Here is a 20,237-nt window from a genome sequence, read left to right as displayed (position 1 = left end):
TGATATTTGATAGAGAATATAAATTATTCATAAATAAAACAGCAACAAAGATTCAAACCTGTTGTTGACTTTTATCTCTCTTCTGCCTCGTATTCCGATATGAACGTGTCAGGTATTCAAGTTGAGTAATGCTCTTCTTCCATAACTCACGCCACGATTCCATTGATAACTGAAGACAAGGGAATTCTTCCAACAAGGCTGGCAGTAGATCTTCCGCTTTTACTTCTAATGTGAGAAAAATTCAAAAAATGTAAAGACTGTGTCTCGTCATTGTATTTAACTTACAGAGTGGAACAATTTAAATTACAGAGTGGAACAATAAAAATTGTCGCCCTAAAGAAAACAACACTACAGCTTTATTTTAAAACTTTTATTTAAAAAAATCAATTCAGATAATTTGATAATGTAGTAGAGCTGGCATCTATTCAATGTAGCCGCCATCAGCCTCAATCACCACCTTGATACGGGTCTGGAACTGGGAGCATGCATTTTCTACAAGCGCCAACAGGAGCTTGGTGAATGGCGGCAATCAGGCTGGTTTTGTGGGAGGTCATGTTGGTGATGTTCTTGATGTATGACCAAACATGTAGTCCAGCAGGTTCAGGTCAGGGAAGGAGGAAGGGGCCAGTGAGAGAAGGGTACAAAGTCATAGCACTCCTTCTGAAGCCAAGCCTGGGTCTCTTTGGACTTGTGGGCCATCGCAGAGTCCTGCTGCCACATCCAGGATCTGCCAGCGGCCACCTGATTGCACCTGAAGATCACTACACTCTTCAGCACATTCAGATACACTTTGGTTTTGACTTTCAAGCCGACTTCAAAGATGTGAGATGGCTTGATGTGGCCTTCAGTTGAAACCACACCAAAGACCATAACAGTGGGTCGTCTGATGTGTTGAGCTGTGCCCTCAAGTGTTAAACAGTCCGGACTTGCATTTTGAGGGTGCTGGCAATGGTCCTGTTGTCATAACTTACATTGGTAGAGAGCAGGAGTTGTACAGCGGCACATCTCCGATCTTGCTCGTTGAACATTGTGTCACTTTCAGACATGATAAAAGGTTCCAATTTCTCCTGGGATCTATACACATCTAGCCAACTAATAGGTAGCCTACAACAAAAAAAGAATACTGGTTTCCATCAAACAGAGATGGAATCGCGTGGTCTTTTCTAGGACAACAATTTTATTGTTCCACTCTGTATAACTTAAATACGATTCTTAAAATACTTAATCAGTAATTGTTGTACATCTTATTTTTCATAAAAGGCCTGTTTTAACAAAACCTGTCTTGTGTTATTTGTTTAATTTGCTTCATATAAGATATAGTTTAGGTATTAGTGATGGAAATGATTCCAATATTTTTTCCAACGCCAATACAATTAGCAATTCTGTTCTAAATTCCCAATTCAGATTCTTCTAAAATATTTAGCTACAAAGTTGTATATTTTAAAAAATTTTCTGATTACTGTAAAAACCTATGTAATATCTATTTTATATTTCTCATTGTTTGATTATCTGTTCCACTTTTTCTTGTAAACTACTGGACCAATCTGACTGAAATTTTGTACGGACCTTTGTTATGATAAGGTGGAAAAAACAAAGTATTATGGCATCCATTCTATGTATTAAAAGGAATTAGTATTTAATGCAAAAATAAGCACAAATTTAACTATATTCAACAATCAATTTGGCATAAAAACCTTATCATTCTAAATCAACAGACTATAACTTTTGCCTATATATTTTTACAAACATAAAAATACACTTGAGGGGAAAGAGGATCTGTATATGTACGTTTTACTGGTTGATTAGAAATATAAATAAATATTTATCATGAAATAATTAAAAAAAATTAAAAACAATTGTTTTTTGGCATCAGAAAGTAAGCACATATTTTTCTGATTCCGATATCCCCCAAAAGTTCTGATTCAATCGTCCCAACACTATTAGACATACAAGAAAGCATGAATATAAAAAATATTGATAGATTTTATTTGTTTCATCTTATTCACTTTAATGTCTGTTTTACATGCTGGCATGTGTTGGACATCTTTTAAAAACTGATTTACAAGCGTAACATATCTCTGACCAGGTTTTTATTTATCCTGCTTTCTTTGAAGTTTACGCTTATCACTTCCTCCCAGGTTTACTTTGGCTACCTCAACTATTCTACATTTACAAACCTAAACACTCTCCTCCATCCTTTTTAATGTTGCTAAACCAACAAAGTATCCTGTTCTGCACACATCTCCTCATACTGTCTAGAGTTAATCTTCTTCTGAGGTCATTAGATCTAAACCTGTTTTTAAGACTCACATAACACATTTATTGTATCATTCTATATCACTTCTCTCCATGCAATCCATATCCTCAACACCCATTAGCTAGATGTTATTTATTATCACACTACATACACATGCTTGATAGACTCTTCCTTTAACTTTGGTAATGCTTTGCTAGTTAGTAATGACAAAAGTTGCATGAAATTATTCCGTTCATATGTACTATTTGGTTCTTCGGACTACTGTTCATATCTTAGGTTTTATTCTCACAACGTTTCCGCTGATGTAACCTCTGATCTTCTTGAAGTGTATCTTGACAATGGTTCTTATTGGTGAATATTGGAAAGAATGTTTTCCTTTTTTTTTTTTTTTTCCCATAAACTATAGCCATTAGAATTTAAAACGTGCAATATGTTTATGGAACAGAAAGGGTGTTGAGTCATTTCCATTTCCAGGACTGTATGGATTTGATATGTTTCTGAATTTTTTTCAGACAACCATTGATAATACGTATCATAATCGATAAGGATTATGGCTTTGAAATCTAATCAAATTTAGGTATGCTGAAGATTTTATAAATAAAATTTGGGTGCTTTTTATAGAGGTGGCAAACTTTAAATCGACAACTATTTTCTTTAATTGCAAATTTGGCAACTTTGGTAGGTTATTTTGAATTCAGTTTGGTTTAGCAATTTATCATGAAAAGACTGACACCCGAGTAATGTTTGCAAATTGCAAATGATACCATAAATTTACTAATAGAAACACTTGATGAACGAATAATTTCACAAAAAGGACCTGTCAATTGGCCACCTCATTCATGTAAATTAACTCCATTAGATTTTCTTTGGAAATATGTAAAGTCCCATGATTATGCTGATAAACCAGATAAACAAGACCACTTGGAAGACAACATTCGATGTGTTATTGCCGAAATACAGCCTAATTTTACTGCATAAAGTTTGTGAAAATTGGACCTCTAGATTATGTGAGCCATGGGGATCATATGTCTGAAATTGTATTTAAATTATAAATGCCAAAATCTAATCTTTGGAATAAACTATTAGGTTGACAAGAAAATTCTTGCAGAAATTTAAATTTTGATTTCAAATACGTTTTCATTATAATATCTTTACTTTATATATCATTTTAAAGAGCGGTTTTCGCTCTATTTGTTTAAATTACAACCGCTGTAAAACAATTGTATTTTCTTTTCACAATGTTGAATACAAGATGGAAAAAAGCAAATTCACAATTTTCTTATTTCAATTCAAGCTGAACACCCAGTACAATGGTGGCTTGTGGCGGCAACGAGAGTTGTAAAGATAATGAGCATAGTGGTCAGCCATCAGATGCTGACAATGACCAATTTAGAGCCTTAGTCAAAGCCAATCTATACACAATTGTTCGAGAACTTGCTTCTGAATTAGACATAATGTATACAATGATTTCCAACCACTTGAGAGAGATTGGAAAGACAAAAAATTTGATTAATTGGTGCCTCACGAATTGAACAACAACCAAAAGAAACGCCATTATAAAGTGTCATCTTCCCTTCTTTTACGCAACAAGAATGACCCGTTTCTCAACCGGGTTGTGACTAGCAATGAAAGGTGGGTTCTTTACGACAACTGGTGATGCTCAGCTCCATGGTTAGACACTGAAGAAGCTCCAATACACTTCCCAAAGCCTGAGTTACACCAAAAGAAGGTCATGCTAATTGTTTGGTGGCCTGCAACTGGTCTCATCCATTACAGTTTTTTGAATGCAGATGAAACCTTTACAATGGAGAAATATTGTCAACAAATGGATGAAATGCATAAGAAATTTTGACAACAACACTCAGCATTCAACAGAAAAGTCAACAGAAAAGGCCCAATTGTTCTCCATGACAATGCCCAACTGCACATTGCTTAACCGACCCTGCAGAAGTTAAACGAATTATGCTATGAAACTTTGCCTCATTCACTAGACTCTCCAGACCTCTCAGCTATCAACTACCACTTTTTCAAGCATCTCGACAACTTTTTGCATAAGAAATGCTTCAAAAACTTAAGCGATATCAAAAACGTCTTCAGCAACTTCATCGTCAGCAGAACGCAAGATTTTTATGTTACTGGCATGAATACACTTACTTTGCATTGGTAAAAGTGTGATTTTGACGGTGCAGATTTCGATCAATAAATTTTTGTTTCAGCCGAGATATGTTCATCTGAATTTAAAAGTTAAAAACTGCAAGAACTTTCTTGTCAACCTGATACATATTTATATAATAAAAATATTTTTCTGTGATCTATTTTAATTTAAAGTTTGCTGCCTCTAAAAAAACACCTTATATATATATATATATATACATATAATATATATATATATATATATATATATATTATATGTGTGTGTGTGTGTGTGTGTGTGTGTGTGTTACAAAAATATATACTCAATTTTAATTTGATAGATTTAATTTAATAAAAATCTTAATTTATATACACATTTACCAAAGTATGGTAAAATACAGTGTCGGGCTAAACATGTTCCTTTCATCATTCTGGATGGGCAAGGTGCAGAATTGCATTTCATTGTAAAATATCTTCTGGGTTTAATTTCCATTATCTAATTAAAATTATCTAATCCAAATCATATTTCATTTTCTTTACCTTTTGTTGTATTATAAACTCTGGCTTTCATATTTGGTTTCCTTGACTTCTTTTTCACGGCTAAAAACAAACAAAAACAAATTAAACGTGAAATATATACTTGCATGTTATATTTGTGTGCGCTAGGTGTGTGTATATGCACAGGATTCACTTCTAAACTAATTAACCAATCAAGATGGATTTAGGAACACAGCTGTTAAGCATAAGCAGTTGTAATGTGGATTATATTTACTTTAGTTTTATACACACAGGATAAAAAGGACTGAAGTTATTTGTGAAAATATGTATTAAACATGAATTAATTAATATTTCACAAATTTCAATTTCTTTGGAGTTTCTTGCAGGATTTGCCAGGGGTATAATATGGGCACAAGCTCTCAGTTGAAAATTCAAATATTTCCGATTTGCATTAAATTTGATTAATATTAATTAGACATCAATGAAGCAAAAGTCGCTAAATTTCAATTTCTTAAGATCACTTAAATTTTAAACTTTTTCTAGAATCAAAATGATAGATTTTAATCAAAATTAGAATAAGGATTCTAGACGTACACATTATTATCATGATATGTTAATTTTAATCTTCATAAGGAGACATAAAAGTGATGTAAAGGTCTTATGTATGGCATGTAAAGAAACTGGAATCTTAGGAAGATTTCCATCACCCCAGAAATTATAGGGACAACCAAACTCATGAAAAGGAATTTGAAAAACTACCTGGCAAATATGCTTGGTGAACCAAGTGCAAGAGAGATACAAACAATTGCACTTAAAGGGATAGTTAAAATCTTAAAAACATCTCGATTGCAATGTATGAGATCGCAGGTGATTGTCAGGCATCTGATAGGATGCCCCATCTCCAACTAAAACAAAATAAGATAATTGAAAAATAAAAATGTAAATCTATTCTGTTTAGGGAATTAATTTTATTTGTCCTGAAATGGATACTCTTCTGGTATAAATCTTCTTTCTACATAAATATTAGTGTCGGGACGATTAATTGAAATCAGGAATTGGAAAAATCAAAACTTTTTGGGGTATAAGATTCAGAAAATAATTGTGCCAATTTTCCAATGCTAAAAACGATTCTTTCAATTAATTTGTTTTTTTTTTGTCTTTGTTTAAGACTTAATTTTCATTATCAGTACTGATGATGAAATAATAATTATTTATGCATTTTGAACTACCAGTAAAACTGATATCTATAATTCCCCACTACCCACAAGTGTACTTTTACATTTCTGAAAAATATATGCATATATTACACAGTTATTTACAGTATGCTGAATACCCCTACAAAAAATATTATAGCTTAATACTGAAATATTTTAAAAGAATCAGAGTCGCTAACTGTATGGAAATTTTAAACAGAATCAGTAATTGTATCAGAATCGGGAAAAATATTGAAATCGTCCCATCACTAATAAAGTTGATTTTATCTCATTTCTTTGATTTAAATACCCTTTGTAACAATGTTGAATATTGGATTCCCGCAAAATACCAGATGGTCCAATTGAAATGATAGATGGTGCTGGGGGTGGTGGTGGTGCAAGTGTTGTTATTGAGATAAAATAGTTTAACAGCAAAAGGACCATATTGAAATGGATGTTTTTGATAACAGAAGAAAAATAGTTAAAAACAATAAAATATAACGGTTAAAATTTAGATCAGAAAAATAAACAAAGGGGTTGGAATTTTAGTTTAGAAGAATAAAATACAGTTTAATAAAACAATAGGAACTGACCTCATTATGTGACATCACTTAACGAACAAAGAAAAGATTATCATATATTCATAATACAGACCAGGCAGGAGTCAGTCAAAGAGTTAGTCAGAGTTGAGACCAACCAGAGTTGAATCTCTTGAGGGTCACGGAAACGTCCTGGTAAAAGACGTAAGACTCTAGAGAAACATGTACAACTCAGAAAAACATCACAACCATAAAATAAAGTTATGTGAATTATAACTTGATTTTTATGAGTTTCTTTCAGAAGAAGATGTATTCTTTGTAGCATGACAACCATCAAGAAATTGAGGGGCAAAAAGGTAGGGTATGTTTCCCTTTTTTTCATACAAAATTTTTTTTATCCATCTTGTCAAAAGAATTGTATATAAAATGTTGTGTCCCATTTGATCTACTGTTTTAATATGTGTAAACACCTACACACACTCAGCCACCAGCATAATGAACATTTATACATGCAAGGAAGCAAACACTTAAAATTATGCTAATCTTAATAGATGACACAATCGGTTATGTACACGCATACATTTCAGATACAGGTATATAACAAATTCGTTTTTGATTTCCATGAACCAGCTATTCTGAGAATAGCGAGATCTGGGTTACAAGCACAAAACAATATGGAAGAAAGAGTTAGTGGAAAAAAAAATAGAAAAGAAGGAAGAAACAGATTACTACACACACACACACACACACACAAGAATCTAAAAAAAGAAAAAAAAAGGATTTTATTAAGAAAAAATAGAATCTATATATATAAAAGGCAAAATGTGTGTGACCATTTTGTGTATGTCTTCAAAAGGCTTTTCTCGCACACGGTCCCGGGGTCGTTACCATCGCTTAAAACTGTGTACATAGGTCCTATATAATAATATCTAGGAATTAGGAAAGCACGTAGCGTATAGATTTATTTACGTCGATTTTTACAAAATTATTGTTATTTTGGCTTCTCGCGTGTTGATTGGGCTTTTTAGTATAAATAAAGTGAAACTAAACTCAAACGGACGTGTTCGCGCATTGCACCTGGAAAAACGTCCAGAAGCAATCAGCTTTGATCAATCTTGTATATCAGACAGTCAAATTTCGATAAACAAACTCAGACACTGCGTGACTTCTATTTGACCTTCTTAATTAGGTCAAATGGAAGCAGCAAAGTTAACTTTTATTACGCACGCCTGTTTTTATAGTTACATAAATAAATTCAAGCGTGTCTAGGCTGTATGTCGTGGTAGCCCAATGGTAACATCGCATGTTTTTTTTTTCACACATTAATTTCCAACTCAAGGCTACGGGTTCGATTCTCATACTCACCAACCAAAAATTTTTTTTATTATTATTTAACACCCCTTGGAGTTTTGATTTACCTCAAGACACCCGGGCATCGCCGGGTACCCCCCCCCCGCTTGTGATACTGAAAGCAAAAAACTTAATTGTTATTGTACTCCATTTAAAAAAAAAAAAAAAAAAAAAAGAAACAAACTTTGTTATAAAAACATTGTAAAGTAATCGTGCAAATGTAATTGATGTTCAAACCATTAAGCACCGGAAATATTGTAAGTAGGGGTTTTCTGTTTTAGTTCCCAAACGTAATGGGATCAATGACTAGGGAATATGTGGGGCTTAAGAGTAACTAACACGCATGGGAGAGAGAGAGATCAGACACAATGTTGTCAAGTTGTTAAATGAGGTGAAAAGGGCTCTGATTAACTATGGCAAAAGTCTGGTTGAAGATGCAGCCAACATCAGTTGTATAAAGTAAAACCTGCACTCAGAAAAAAAAAAAAATGCCATGAGGCTGGAAAGAATAACCAATCAAAATGTGCCTGATATTGATGCATACAAAGAATGTCTCTAATTAAATAAAAACTATTTTTAATGAGTGGCAGTAAGAGTTAATCTTAATGTGAAAGTGAGGATACTCTATAATTATACCAATCTAAAATAAAATATCAATATCATTAAATGATAAAAGCAATTGGAAATTTTTTTAAAAGACAGTGATTACATTGACTATTTCATATACACATTACAACTGATCGAGAAGATGATGTATCAAAAACTGTTTACTTTTTTTTTTACTATTTCAATCTTAACAAGGCCATACATTCTCTGAAATGCTAATACCATTATAAAATTTGGAATGTATATTCTAGGTAACAATGTAACAATTGTTTTTCAAATCAAATGTGCTGCCATAAGCATTACATGAGGACACTTGATAATCATTCAAAAATCGAAAATTAAACAAAATACTGATAGAGCATTACATTTTCGCATGATCGTTGACATTTTTTCATTTTAACTAAACAGAGAGGACACAGGGTTTGTTTTGAATTAAAAAATACTTTAAAATATGTTAAAACTAAAAAAGTTATCTTGCCTTTGGTAATATTTGCTTGTTGTATATTTGTTTTTTGTTATGTTGGTTTTTGTAAAAAATACCTGAAAATTGCTTTTTCATTTTCTCTATCTTCATTTTTTTTTTTTTTTAATTCCTACAGGTTTTTCTTGTTGGCCCTTATACCATTTTTTTTTTTTTTTTACTTAATTCCTGCAATTAGTCATTCTCATCTGCCTTGAAAATTCAACAGTTCTTGCAATCCCTCAAACAATTGTTCCTTGGGTTATCTTTTTATTTCCCAGTTCGTGCATAATTGGAAGGGATGAATTAGTCTTTAATAATATGTGAATTTAAGCACTTACCTGAAATTGTGTTTCCAATATTTGGGCAATTTTCAAATCCTCCAGTAATTTTCAAAAGTTCTTTTTCCTTAAAAGCCAGACATAATAAATGAAATTTTGTTATAAAATTATACAATTAAAAAAATAAAATAAATATTAGCCCACCTTACGACCCTTTTATGCCCAGCAGGTGTGTTCCAAAATTAATAATAAGAAATGAATCCTTGCACATACAAATATATAGACATACATGTACCTAACTTTATATACATATATATATAATTTCTATGTACAAGATAATCTCCAAAACTAATGCATGGATCATCATGAATTTTGGAATATATATCTAAGGCAACTAGATGAGTAACATGGGCTTACTATTTTTAACCTTAACATTTAGGTAGAGGATGTATATAAAGTTAAGTATATATATATATATATTCTTTCATCTAATCCTAACATTGTTAACAGAATTCTTTGATTACACCCTTTTGATTCTTTCAATTTTCTAACAATATTTTTGTGTTAAAATCAAAAAAATTAAAATGTTTGTGATACATATGAATTATTACTTTTGATTTTGATACAAAGAAGATCATTAAAAACTTGAAAAAAATAACAAAACGCAATAATTCTGTTATGTTTAATAATAATATTTGCATAAATAATAATAATAATATATATATAATTTTCATTGTACAGAATAAATTCCTAAATCAATGATAAATCATTGTGTATTTTAGAACTAGGCGTAAGGGTGAGTAATATGATCTATATTTAGTTTTATACAAGGGCAAAAAAGGGAGTGGAAGCCTTTCATGAAAATTCAAATGTCTCCCATTTGTTTGAAATTTTAACAAATGAAGCATGCATGGTCCCCTGTGAGTGCACAGTGAACGAAGCATAAAAAAAATAAGTTCATCATTAACCCCCCCCTCCCCCTATTTAGACCCAAAAGTCCTCAAGACTTTAACATATTTCAATTTGAGTTCAACACCATGCAAAACTGCTAAATAGACATACACAGAAATTTTTGGACAAATATGGTAAAATAGTCCCAAAAATGGAGTGTTTTTATTAGCCGTAAAAGAGCCCCTACAGCACACCCAAGATTTATCACGAAGTATAGACAAACAAAATTATATAGAAATCAGTTGGTTACAACTTTTCAGAAAGTTTTATAAAAATCCAAGGCATCAATTTTATTTAATAAACATAAAAGTGTCTATTTTAGCCATTTTAACCTTAGGAGGGTAAACAGAGTTTTCCTGGAAAATCTGTTCTGTAATTTTTTACTCATATCATGTTTAATGTTTGTGCAAAATTTCAAAAAATTCCAAGGTGCAGTTCTTGAGAAAAGGGCAGACAGAGGAATGGATGAACGGACAAGAGTGAATTTACAGGTCCACTCTCCTTTTGTCAGGGGGGGGGGGACCAACAATAGGCATTAAACATCAATTAATAAATATTTCCCATATTTCAGTTCATTTGGAGTATTTTAAAGACTTTTTTAGAAAGCATATGAGCACAACTTTACCTTAGTAAATTTTTTTTTTTCAGATTTAAATTAAATTAGCAGGGACACCCGACGTTGCCCGGGATCGAATGATGATCAATGAATGTTTTACTCTCCTATATTTAATTGTCATTGAAATCAATGAAATCGCCCATTTTTTAATCAAATTGATTAATTGCCTACTCTAGTTGGGGACCCACCACAGTGCACCAGAAGGAAGCTCCACATGCCTCCCCGCAGTGACTAAGTCAACAATACATAGTAGTTTTCATTGCACTGTAGAGAACCTACTGTTGATTTTTTAAAATTATTTTTATATAATGGCTTGAATTAAAGTTTAAAATGCAAAAATCAAGTATCATGTTTCAATTGTACTCTAAACAAAAACATTAATTTCAAATGCATCCATGTCATATCAAAAAACCTACTGTTGATTTTATATGCCAGGCCTTTCTACTTGTGCGTTAATAAAACTTCTCAAATGCACTTGTGATATTAGGCTGTATAAGGTGTTAACTTTAGTCAAAATTGCTTGTTCCTTCTTTCATTGGATTTTTCTGATTATCAATACTTATAGAAGACATTCCGATACAAAATCTATCAAAGAATACTGCCAGGCACATAAAGCATATTTGATCCATATTCATAAGATACCAACTAAGCGAAATTTTTTGAATTTGAATTTCTTATTGAGTCTTAAATTTTAGACATTTTCTAGAATCAAAATCATGTAATCGATTTTGATAAAAGTTAGAATAATGAGTTTAGATATAAATTTAATATCATCATATTTGTATTTTAATCTTCAGGAGACATAAAAGTAACACAAAACTTTATCCGCCTTGGTATGGATAGTATTTTAGTGTATGTATATAATTATATATATATATATATATATATATATATATATATATATATATATATATATATATATATAATTATATTTTAAAAACAATATATATGCCACTCCCCATTGGTAAAAGGGAAAATTATTCCCAACCTGCATTTAGGTAAAAATGCACTTTCGTATAAATAATTGAATTTATTCAAAAAGTATCGCTAACAAAAACAAATGAATATATATATATATATATATATATATATATATATATATATATATATATTAGCAGTTCAGCCCGGATTCACTCAGGCTCTATGTACTGTTCATAACTTACCCTATGTGTGAATACCTTTATGTAAAATTTAAAATGTTTAGACCAGAAATTGTCTAGGTAATTTTGTAGAGACTCCAGAGGTATTTCTTTTTAACCTTTGACCCCTTAACATTTATTGTTTTGGTCTCAAATCAAAACAAAAAGTTTAACCCATGTCAAAGTTACCTACATCTAAAATTTCAAGTGTTTAGACCAAAAATTGACGGAGGAATTTGATAGAATCGGCAAAGGTCAATTCTTTCAACTCTGACTTTTTGACAGCGAAATTTTCGTCCAAAAACTGATTAACATGCTTGCCACATGTCTGAATACCTGGTTATGTAAAATTTCAAATTAGCTGAGTAGTATGCTAGAGACTGCAAAGGTTAAATCTTTTGAACTTTGACCCCTTGAGAGCTCAATTTTTCTACCCAAACCGATAAAAAAGCTTGCCCTATCACTAAATACCCTTTACGTAAAATTTCAAATGTTTAGACCAGAAATTGGCTGAGTAATTTAGTAGCGACCACATAGGTCATTTCTTTTTTTTTTTTAACTTTGACCTTAATTTTGACCCCCTAACATTCATTGTTTTGGTCTCAAATCAAATTAAAACTTTGACCCATGTCCAAGTAACCTACATTTAAAATTTCAAGTGTTTAGACTCAAAATTGACGGAGGAGTTTGGTAGAGTTTTCAAAGGTCAGATCGTTGAAATTTGACCCCTTGACAGCCAAATTTTTGTCCGAAAACTGATTAAAAAGATTTTCCCAAATCTCAATAGCCCTTATGTCATATCTCGAGTCTGTAGACTGAAAATTGACAGAGTACTTTGGTAGGGAAATGTACACACACAGACAATTTCATTTTTATAGATATTTCCACGGACAGACTGTATCAGTTCTTCAATGCAGCTAAACAAGTAGGTGTCTCAAGCTGGGAGAGAAACTTGATCGTCAAGCTGATAGTCGTCTGGTGCTTCTAACTCCAATGCCATCATCTGGCAACTGTTATATATAATGGTAATCTGAACGTAAACATTGTCAATTGCTGGAGAGCCTGAATTGTCTTTACCCAATTAGCAATGCCTTTTAGTTAGTGGTAGTTAGTGATTTTCTTGTGAGAGTTCTAACCCAGAGTCAGGGGAGCAAAGAGTCATCTACAGACAATCTGCTTGACTGCATCATAGCTCTTCAGTGTGGCTAAATAAACTTGTACCACAAGCCAGGATTGAAACTTGATCGTCAAATAGTTGGCATTTCTAACTCCCAGACTACTGTTCTGCTTTTAACCCCTACTTTTAATAGTGCTATATAAGAGAGATAGGAATAAGGTAGTAGGTTGGTGCAAAATACTGTCGTTTTTATATATATTGATGGACATCAAAAAACATTATTTTTGCACCAACCTAATAAGAATAAAAATATATAGGACAGGAAAAATTGCACATAAAATCGTGCTTCTGTTGATTTAATATTCCATTTTAATTACAAAACTGTCATAGAAAAACCATTTATTGAAAAGAAGTCAGGTTAAGTATATAAAAGTGGAAGAGAAATGAGGTTGGTAGTAATTATGGAGTAATGTAACAGGGCAGACGCACGTATGGCAGCAGCAACAGCCAACATATGCAAATGACTGAGCTATGTGTGAGGTGACTTAACAGCGAGGAAGAAGGAAAAAAAAGATTATAAAAAAAAAAATGTGACCCCGAAAGAAGACAGAGATAAACGTGTTACACATGTAAGCCAAGAGCGACAGAGGAAAGTTTGTCTTAAACATGATTAGACAAAGACAGAGTACCACGTGTCTGACACGGTAGTCTTGTTAAGCATATTGGAGTAGGAGAAGACTTTTGAACACGAGACAAGGGGTTATTGTCAAAGTACATGTAAATAAATGTCTGTTGTTTCCACAGAAAAAAAGCAAGTTGAATTCTTTCCTTGTCTTGGTTTCCCTGTGACAAACTTTACATGTAAATGAGTACAATGTAAACGTAAAAACTGAGGATTAAATGGTGAGGGTACAGGTGGGTTGATATAGGTTAATGATGAAGAAACTCCAAAGATTGAATCAAACTCAGCTATACAAACTATAAACATTTAATCATACCTTTTCATTTGCAGCTGTTTTATTAGCTTTTTTCTTTGATTCCATCTCATTGCAGATTTCAGCAAGATCTTCAGCATAATTTCTTCGAACAAACTGAAAAACATTGTTTTATTATAGTAAAGTATATTATGCAAGTATTTTTGAAAAATGATAGCAATGCAGAAAAACCGAAATGGTGAAAGAAAGTAGGAACACAAAAAAAAAAAAAAATCAAAGATAGTATTTGGGTTACGCATCTTCACAAAACCCTTTTTTCCCAAAAATATTTTTCCCAGATCAAATCAGTAAATATGGAAACTTGTTGCTAAATATTAATTAAAATATCTGGGATGATTTCTCCAAGACTTTTCTAGTCAGAATTCCTTCTTGAAAGTCATTGGGGATTATGGGAGGGACCACATGAAGGTTGCCAGCATCTTAAGTGAAAGTGATTTTTGTGGAATGAACTGGATTCAAGCTTTGGACATCCAGATCGTCAGTCCATGTTGTTAACCATGAAACCACCATCACCTCCCAACATCTTTGATAATTTCAGGAGAGAATCCCATCCTTCTCAAAAATAATTTCATGTTCATACATTATAACCCTTCACTCATTATTAAAAGATGGGATTGCAATGCAAAAATAAGTAATTTAAAAAATGCATCAGATTTCATCAAATGTTAAATTTAAATTAAAATACAATTTTCTGGCATTTGGGCTTAAATCAAAGTGCAGTATCTGTTCTGTTTGAAAAACTAAGTGCTTCATTGAATGAAAAAGTCATGCAGAGAATGACCTGCTTGAAAAAAGTAATTTTCTTAGATGAGCTCCACATTAATCCTTATGAATAGAGATTGTCTTGATATTATCTTCTGGTCAACTTCTGGGTGGTTGAATTGTGACTACTAACATAGGCACAAAATCAGAGGTGAAAAGATTCCAGGAAATGGGAAGGAGAAGGTCGGTGATAGCCATTCCCCTGGAGGAGGACAAATGAGAATTAGAGGTGAACATTTGAGGCAAGGAGTTGATATAGTGTCTAATTTTCATATTGGTATTATGGCTCTATCTTGCCCAACATTCGGTTGTATTTCTCTAAGTTTGTTGTTTAGTTGTTCGTCCCATAGTTTTTGTCATTTCATTTTTATATAGGAGTTTATTTTGTTTTTTCTGTGTCTGGGATTTTTATGTTTGATGGAGTCAGGTTTGTTGCGTCTTTATCCAGTTTGTCAGCTTCTGAATTTCCTTTTATGCCGACATGACTCGGTATCCATGCTAATATTATTGTTTTATTTTCCTTTACTTGGTGTTGGTATATTTCCATAATTTCCAGGATGTACGGATGATTTATGTTCCTTTCTTTCAATGCTATTAAGCTGGACATGGAGTTACTGAAGATAAGGAATTTATTCTCACTAGACTCTCGGACTAGTTCTAGAGCCATCTTAATAGCCTGTAACTCTACGGTGTATATAGAGACACCATCCGGTAATCGGACTTGCTTGTGTGTATTATGCGTTTTTGCTGCTGCTCCTACTCTTTCAGTTATTTTTGAGTCATCTGTATAGATGGTTTTGTATGTGGAGTATTTATCCCTAAGTTCTAGGAATTTGTTTTAATAGGTTTGGTAGTTGGTCTGTTTTTTAGCTGTTTTAATAGTCATGTCAATATATGGTTCTGTGATTGTCCATGGTGAAGTATTATTAATTATGTAAGTTTGTATGTTTTTTGGTTCTTCATATCCTTCTGTAATAGCCTTTTTAAGGCGATATCTCAAAGGTTTAACAGCTGTAGGTCTGCTGGTATAGAAATGTTCATACCTTGATGTATATACTTTTTCATGAGCAGGATTTTCTGGTAGACTTTCAAGTTTCACCGTATATTGGAGCAAGAGTTTTTCCCATCTCAGGTGGAGGGGGAGTTCATTAGCTTCTGTGTGCAGGCTTTGAATAGGTGATGTTTGGAAGGCTCCTTAACAGAGTCTGAGTGCTTGGTTTTGTATGGGCTTAAGTTTCTCTAGATATAATTTCCTTGCTGAGTTATATATAATGCAACTATAGTCCAACTTAGGTCTAATGAGTGCTCTATATAGTAGGAGCATGGTTTCCCTGTCTGCTCCCCAGTTTGTGTGTGATATTATCTTTAGTATGTTTAATGCTTTTTGACATTTTTTTTTGAGTGCTTCTATATGTGGCTTGAAGTTAAATTTGTTGTCCAGGATCATCCCCAGGTATTTGGTTTGCTGTACCATTGGTATTGCATTGTTATTAATTTTTAGTTGTGGGTTATGATGATATCCTTTTTTTTTGCAAAAGTGCATGAAAACTGTTTTAGTTTTTTGAGAAGATAAACCCATTTTCATCAGCCCATTTCTCTATTTTGTTAAGGCATTCCTGTAATTTTTTTTCTATTGTTAACATATTAGGGAAGGAATAGGTGATTGAAAACCTGTCTACAAAGAGGGATTTATCAATGTTTGTGGTCACTACTTTACCAATACTATCGATTTTCAGCAGGAAGAGTGTAACGGATATCATACTGCCCTGGGGCACTCCCATCTCCTGTTCATACACTTTAGATTTTTCTCCTCCGAGGCGCACCCTAATAGAACAATTCTTAAGGAAATTTTGTATGAATATTGGCATCCTTCCTCTAATTCCCAGGTTGTGCAGGTCCCTCATGATGCCGTATTTCCATGTGGTGTTGTATGCTTTTTCTAAATCAAAAAATATTGACACCACATGGTGGTTTCTGATGAGTCCATCTCTTATGTAGGATTCCATCCTAACCAACTGATCCATTGTGCTCCTTTTTTTTCTGTAGCCACATTGATGTTTGTCTAATATCATGTTTTTTTTCTAATATCCATACGAGGCGATAGTTTACCAGTCTCTCCATGGTCTTGCAGATACAGCTAGTTAGAGAGATAGGGCAGTAATTTGTTAGATTCAAGGGGACTTTGTCAGGTTCTGGGATTGGTATGATTGTGGACTCTCGCCAAGTGTTAGGTAAGTAACCCAAGAGCCAGATATTATTGAATATGTTTAAAAGGGTATATAATGAAGTTTCTGGTAGTTGTTTCAAAAATTGGTAATGGATCTCATCTGGTCCACTAGCAGTATCTTTGCTTCTATCCAGAGCGCTTTCCGTAGTTGTTGTTGTCTCACCATGTTTTGGCCAAGTAAGCCTCTGGCCAGCTTTGGGTAGGATTGAAACAGCTATCTTCAGACAATTCTCACCTGGCACCGTAGAGATTCAACATCTCTATCAACTGCACCACGGGCCCCGAAGGGCGATCAAGGTTGAATTTTTTGGTTCTTATAAATTCATGTTTATTTATTATCTGATCTTCCATAGTCGGGTCCGTACCGAATGGTATATATATTATTTTAATTGGAATTCATTATTGAGATGAGTATTATTTATTAATTTTTATTTATTTCAGAAGGCAAAAATTGCAGTGGATGCAGTCAGGAGATTTGGAGTTCCTATCCCGTCGCAGTTACCACCTGACGAAGGCCAGAGGAATATTTGGCCGAAACACTGTGAAACAACTAAGAAAAAGATGAGGATAAAAGTCCGCAATAAATAAAATCAATAAATAATACTCATCTCAATAATGAATTCCAATTAAAATAATATATATACCATTCGGTACAGACCCGACTATGGAAGATCAGATAATAAATAAACATGGATTTATTCAACCTTGATCGCTCTTGGGGGCCCGTGGCGCAGTTGATAGAGAAGTTGAATCTCTACGGTTCCAGGTGAGAATTGTCTAAAGATAGCAGTTTCAATCCTACCTAAAGCCGGCCAGAGGCTTACTTGGCCAAAACATGGTGAGATGACAACTATGGAAGGCAGTAATTGCAGTGGATGCAGTTAGGAGATTCAGAGTTCCTATCCAGTCGCAGTTACCACCTGACGAAGGCCAGAGGAATAGTTGGTCGAAACGTTGTGAAACAACTAAAAAGAAAAAAAAATGAGGATAATAGTCCACAATAAATAAAAATTAATAGACTATTTAGCTTGTTAAAAATGGGCAGAAGTAATAACCTGTTGACTTAGAATAAGTGTTTTCTGCCAAACTTGTAGATTAAATGTGGTGTTGTAGTGACTAATCCCATCTCTATTAATCCTTAACTGTGCATCAAATATAACACTTGGTTTGCTGCACCATGTCATAGCAAAGATTCATACAAAATCTTAGCCAGATCGGCCCAGTAATTTTTGAGAAAAAGTGGAATAAAAAAATAGGTAGACTAAGAGAAAGATAATATATATAGCTTAAAAACATGATGAATTGGTGAAGATTAAGTATACAACCAATCAAAATTAAGTATACAACAAATCAAAATTAAGCATACAACCAATCAAAATTTAGTATACAACCACAGTTATTTTAGTGAATTTATTTGGAGATAAAAATTCAGAAAAAATCCTTTTGTCTCAATCATAAAGCATATAGCAGAAAGCTATCCAGTTCAGGAACTTCCTCCTCCTCCTTCTACATTCTCTAACAACCTTTCTTAGCCTACTTTGCTATCGTCAGCTGCTTTACTTCAAACAGTAGAAAATACAATCCTTAAAGAAATAGCCTATCCTCAGGAAACAGCACATTGCTCCAAAAAATATACGCTTAACCCACAATTACTGACAACCACAAAAAAAACAACAAAAAAACAAAAGAAACTATATATAAAAATAATTAAAAAAAAGAGATTTTTTACTGCAAAAAAAAAAAAAAATGTATAAATAAAAATTGTTTTACAAAACCTTCAGTCGTCGGTTGCTCAAAACTTTTCTTTGAAAAAAAAAAATTTTATTACCTCCGCCCCAAACAAAAAGAAAAATAATAAAACAGTAAAATGTTTGTAATTCTTACGGTAGGTTTCTGTTTTTTTTTTTCTTTCTGTTTTTTTCTTTCATTTTATTTTTTTATACTTGCGTTTGCTTGTTATAGTATGGTGGTTATTTTTTTCTTGACTCGCTCATTATAATCTGGGGTTTTCTTTTTTTGCCGGGCACTGCCGAGCATAATTCATGGAAAAATGGGCACTAAAGTGCAGAAGTATCAATTAAGTATATAACCAATCAAAATTAAGCATACAACTAATCAAAATCAATCATTTAACCAATCAAAAATATAAAACCAATCAAAATTAAGCATTTTACAGAAATTATTTTGCACTATCTGTTGAGTTTTACAGTTTAAATAGCCTTTCATTGCTAAACGTGTAGATTGAAAAACACACCTTAGGAATGGGTCAAAACTTATTTAGCTTCAGATAGAATTAGTTGATGTTTTGCTCATTTCCTTAACATCTTGAATATAATAAGGTCAAACGTTTTTAACAGGATAAACACACTTATAAAATTATGGGATGAAATCAACAATGGTGTTATATACCTATTATATACAATAAACAATAGCGTAGGAATTGAAAAAAAAACAAAAGATAAAATCATTCGTAAAACTCAAACTCACCATTATTCATAATCAGAAAATGCTATTGCAGAAAACCTTTCTCTAATATCTTAAACTAAGTTAGATGGACTTTCAAAGTTAAACCTAAATATATATATATATATATATATATATATATATATGATTCTAACTAGCCAATTTGTCTCTTTCTTCTAACATGTTCTTTGCAAAAAGTAATGTACTTCACTTTATCTTAAATAGTTCATTGCTAAACATCTAAACTGAATAGACGCACTTTAAGAGTGGGTTGATTCTACCCAGGAAGCTCGTTACAATGGAGACTAATTTTAATAATGATGTTAAATACTGCCTCATGAGTTTTGTTCGAACATAACCCAAATAATATAAGGGACATAACTCATATTTTTATTTAAATACATGACTTACACATCATTATTATTACTAAATTCAGTATTTATCTAATACGAGGTGCCTTCAATTAGTTTTCAGACTTTTTTGTACAGGCATTTAAAATTGTTGTAGACTCTTGAAAATTTAGTATGTTATTGCTACACAATATGGGATGAATGACCAATTTTTATTATTTCAGGTTCAAATAAACAGCTACAGCAGGAATTGGAATACACGCTATACTAAAGGCTGATTGTCACAGCTGGTGAATTTAA

At 32.6% G+C, this 20,237-nt stretch overlaps 1 protein-coding gene across 2 annotated transcripts in view; it reads right to left on the bottom strand.

Annotated features, from left to right (window-relative positions):
• The window catches only part of LOC145254858 (centrosomal protein of 95 kDa-like), a 100,284-nt gene that overhangs the window by 23,377 nt on the left and 56,670 nt on the right, over positions 1 to 20,237 (bottom strand). The window contains exons 11-14 of one of the 2 annotated variants that reach the window (XM_080113712.1): positions 14,139 to 14,231; positions 9,378 to 9,444; positions 4,931 to 4,990; positions 59 to 225 (exon numbers count right to left, since the gene is read on the bottom strand). In XM_080113712.1, coding sequence (XP_079969838.1) covers positions 59 to 225; positions 4,931 to 4,990; positions 9,378 to 9,444; positions 14,139 to 14,231 — 387 coding nt within the window. The remainder of the gene's footprint in view (positions 1 to 58; positions 226 to 4,930; positions 4,991 to 9,377; positions 9,445 to 14,138; positions 14,232 to 20,237) is intronic. The other variant, XM_080113713.1, reaches the window with a different exon arrangement.

The sequence above is a fragment of the Euprymna scolopes genome, chromosome 30 (genome assembly GCF_053919585.1).
Source record: "Euprymna scolopes isolate OS-2025 chromosome 30, ASM5391958v1, whole genome shotgun sequence".
Classification (NCBI taxonomy): domain Eukaryota; kingdom Metazoa; phylum Mollusca; class Cephalopoda; order Sepiida; family Sepiolidae; genus Euprymna; species Euprymna scolopes.
The sequence above is the reverse complement of the archived record's forward strand: the minus strand, read 5'-3'. Positions and strand labels throughout refer to the sequence as shown.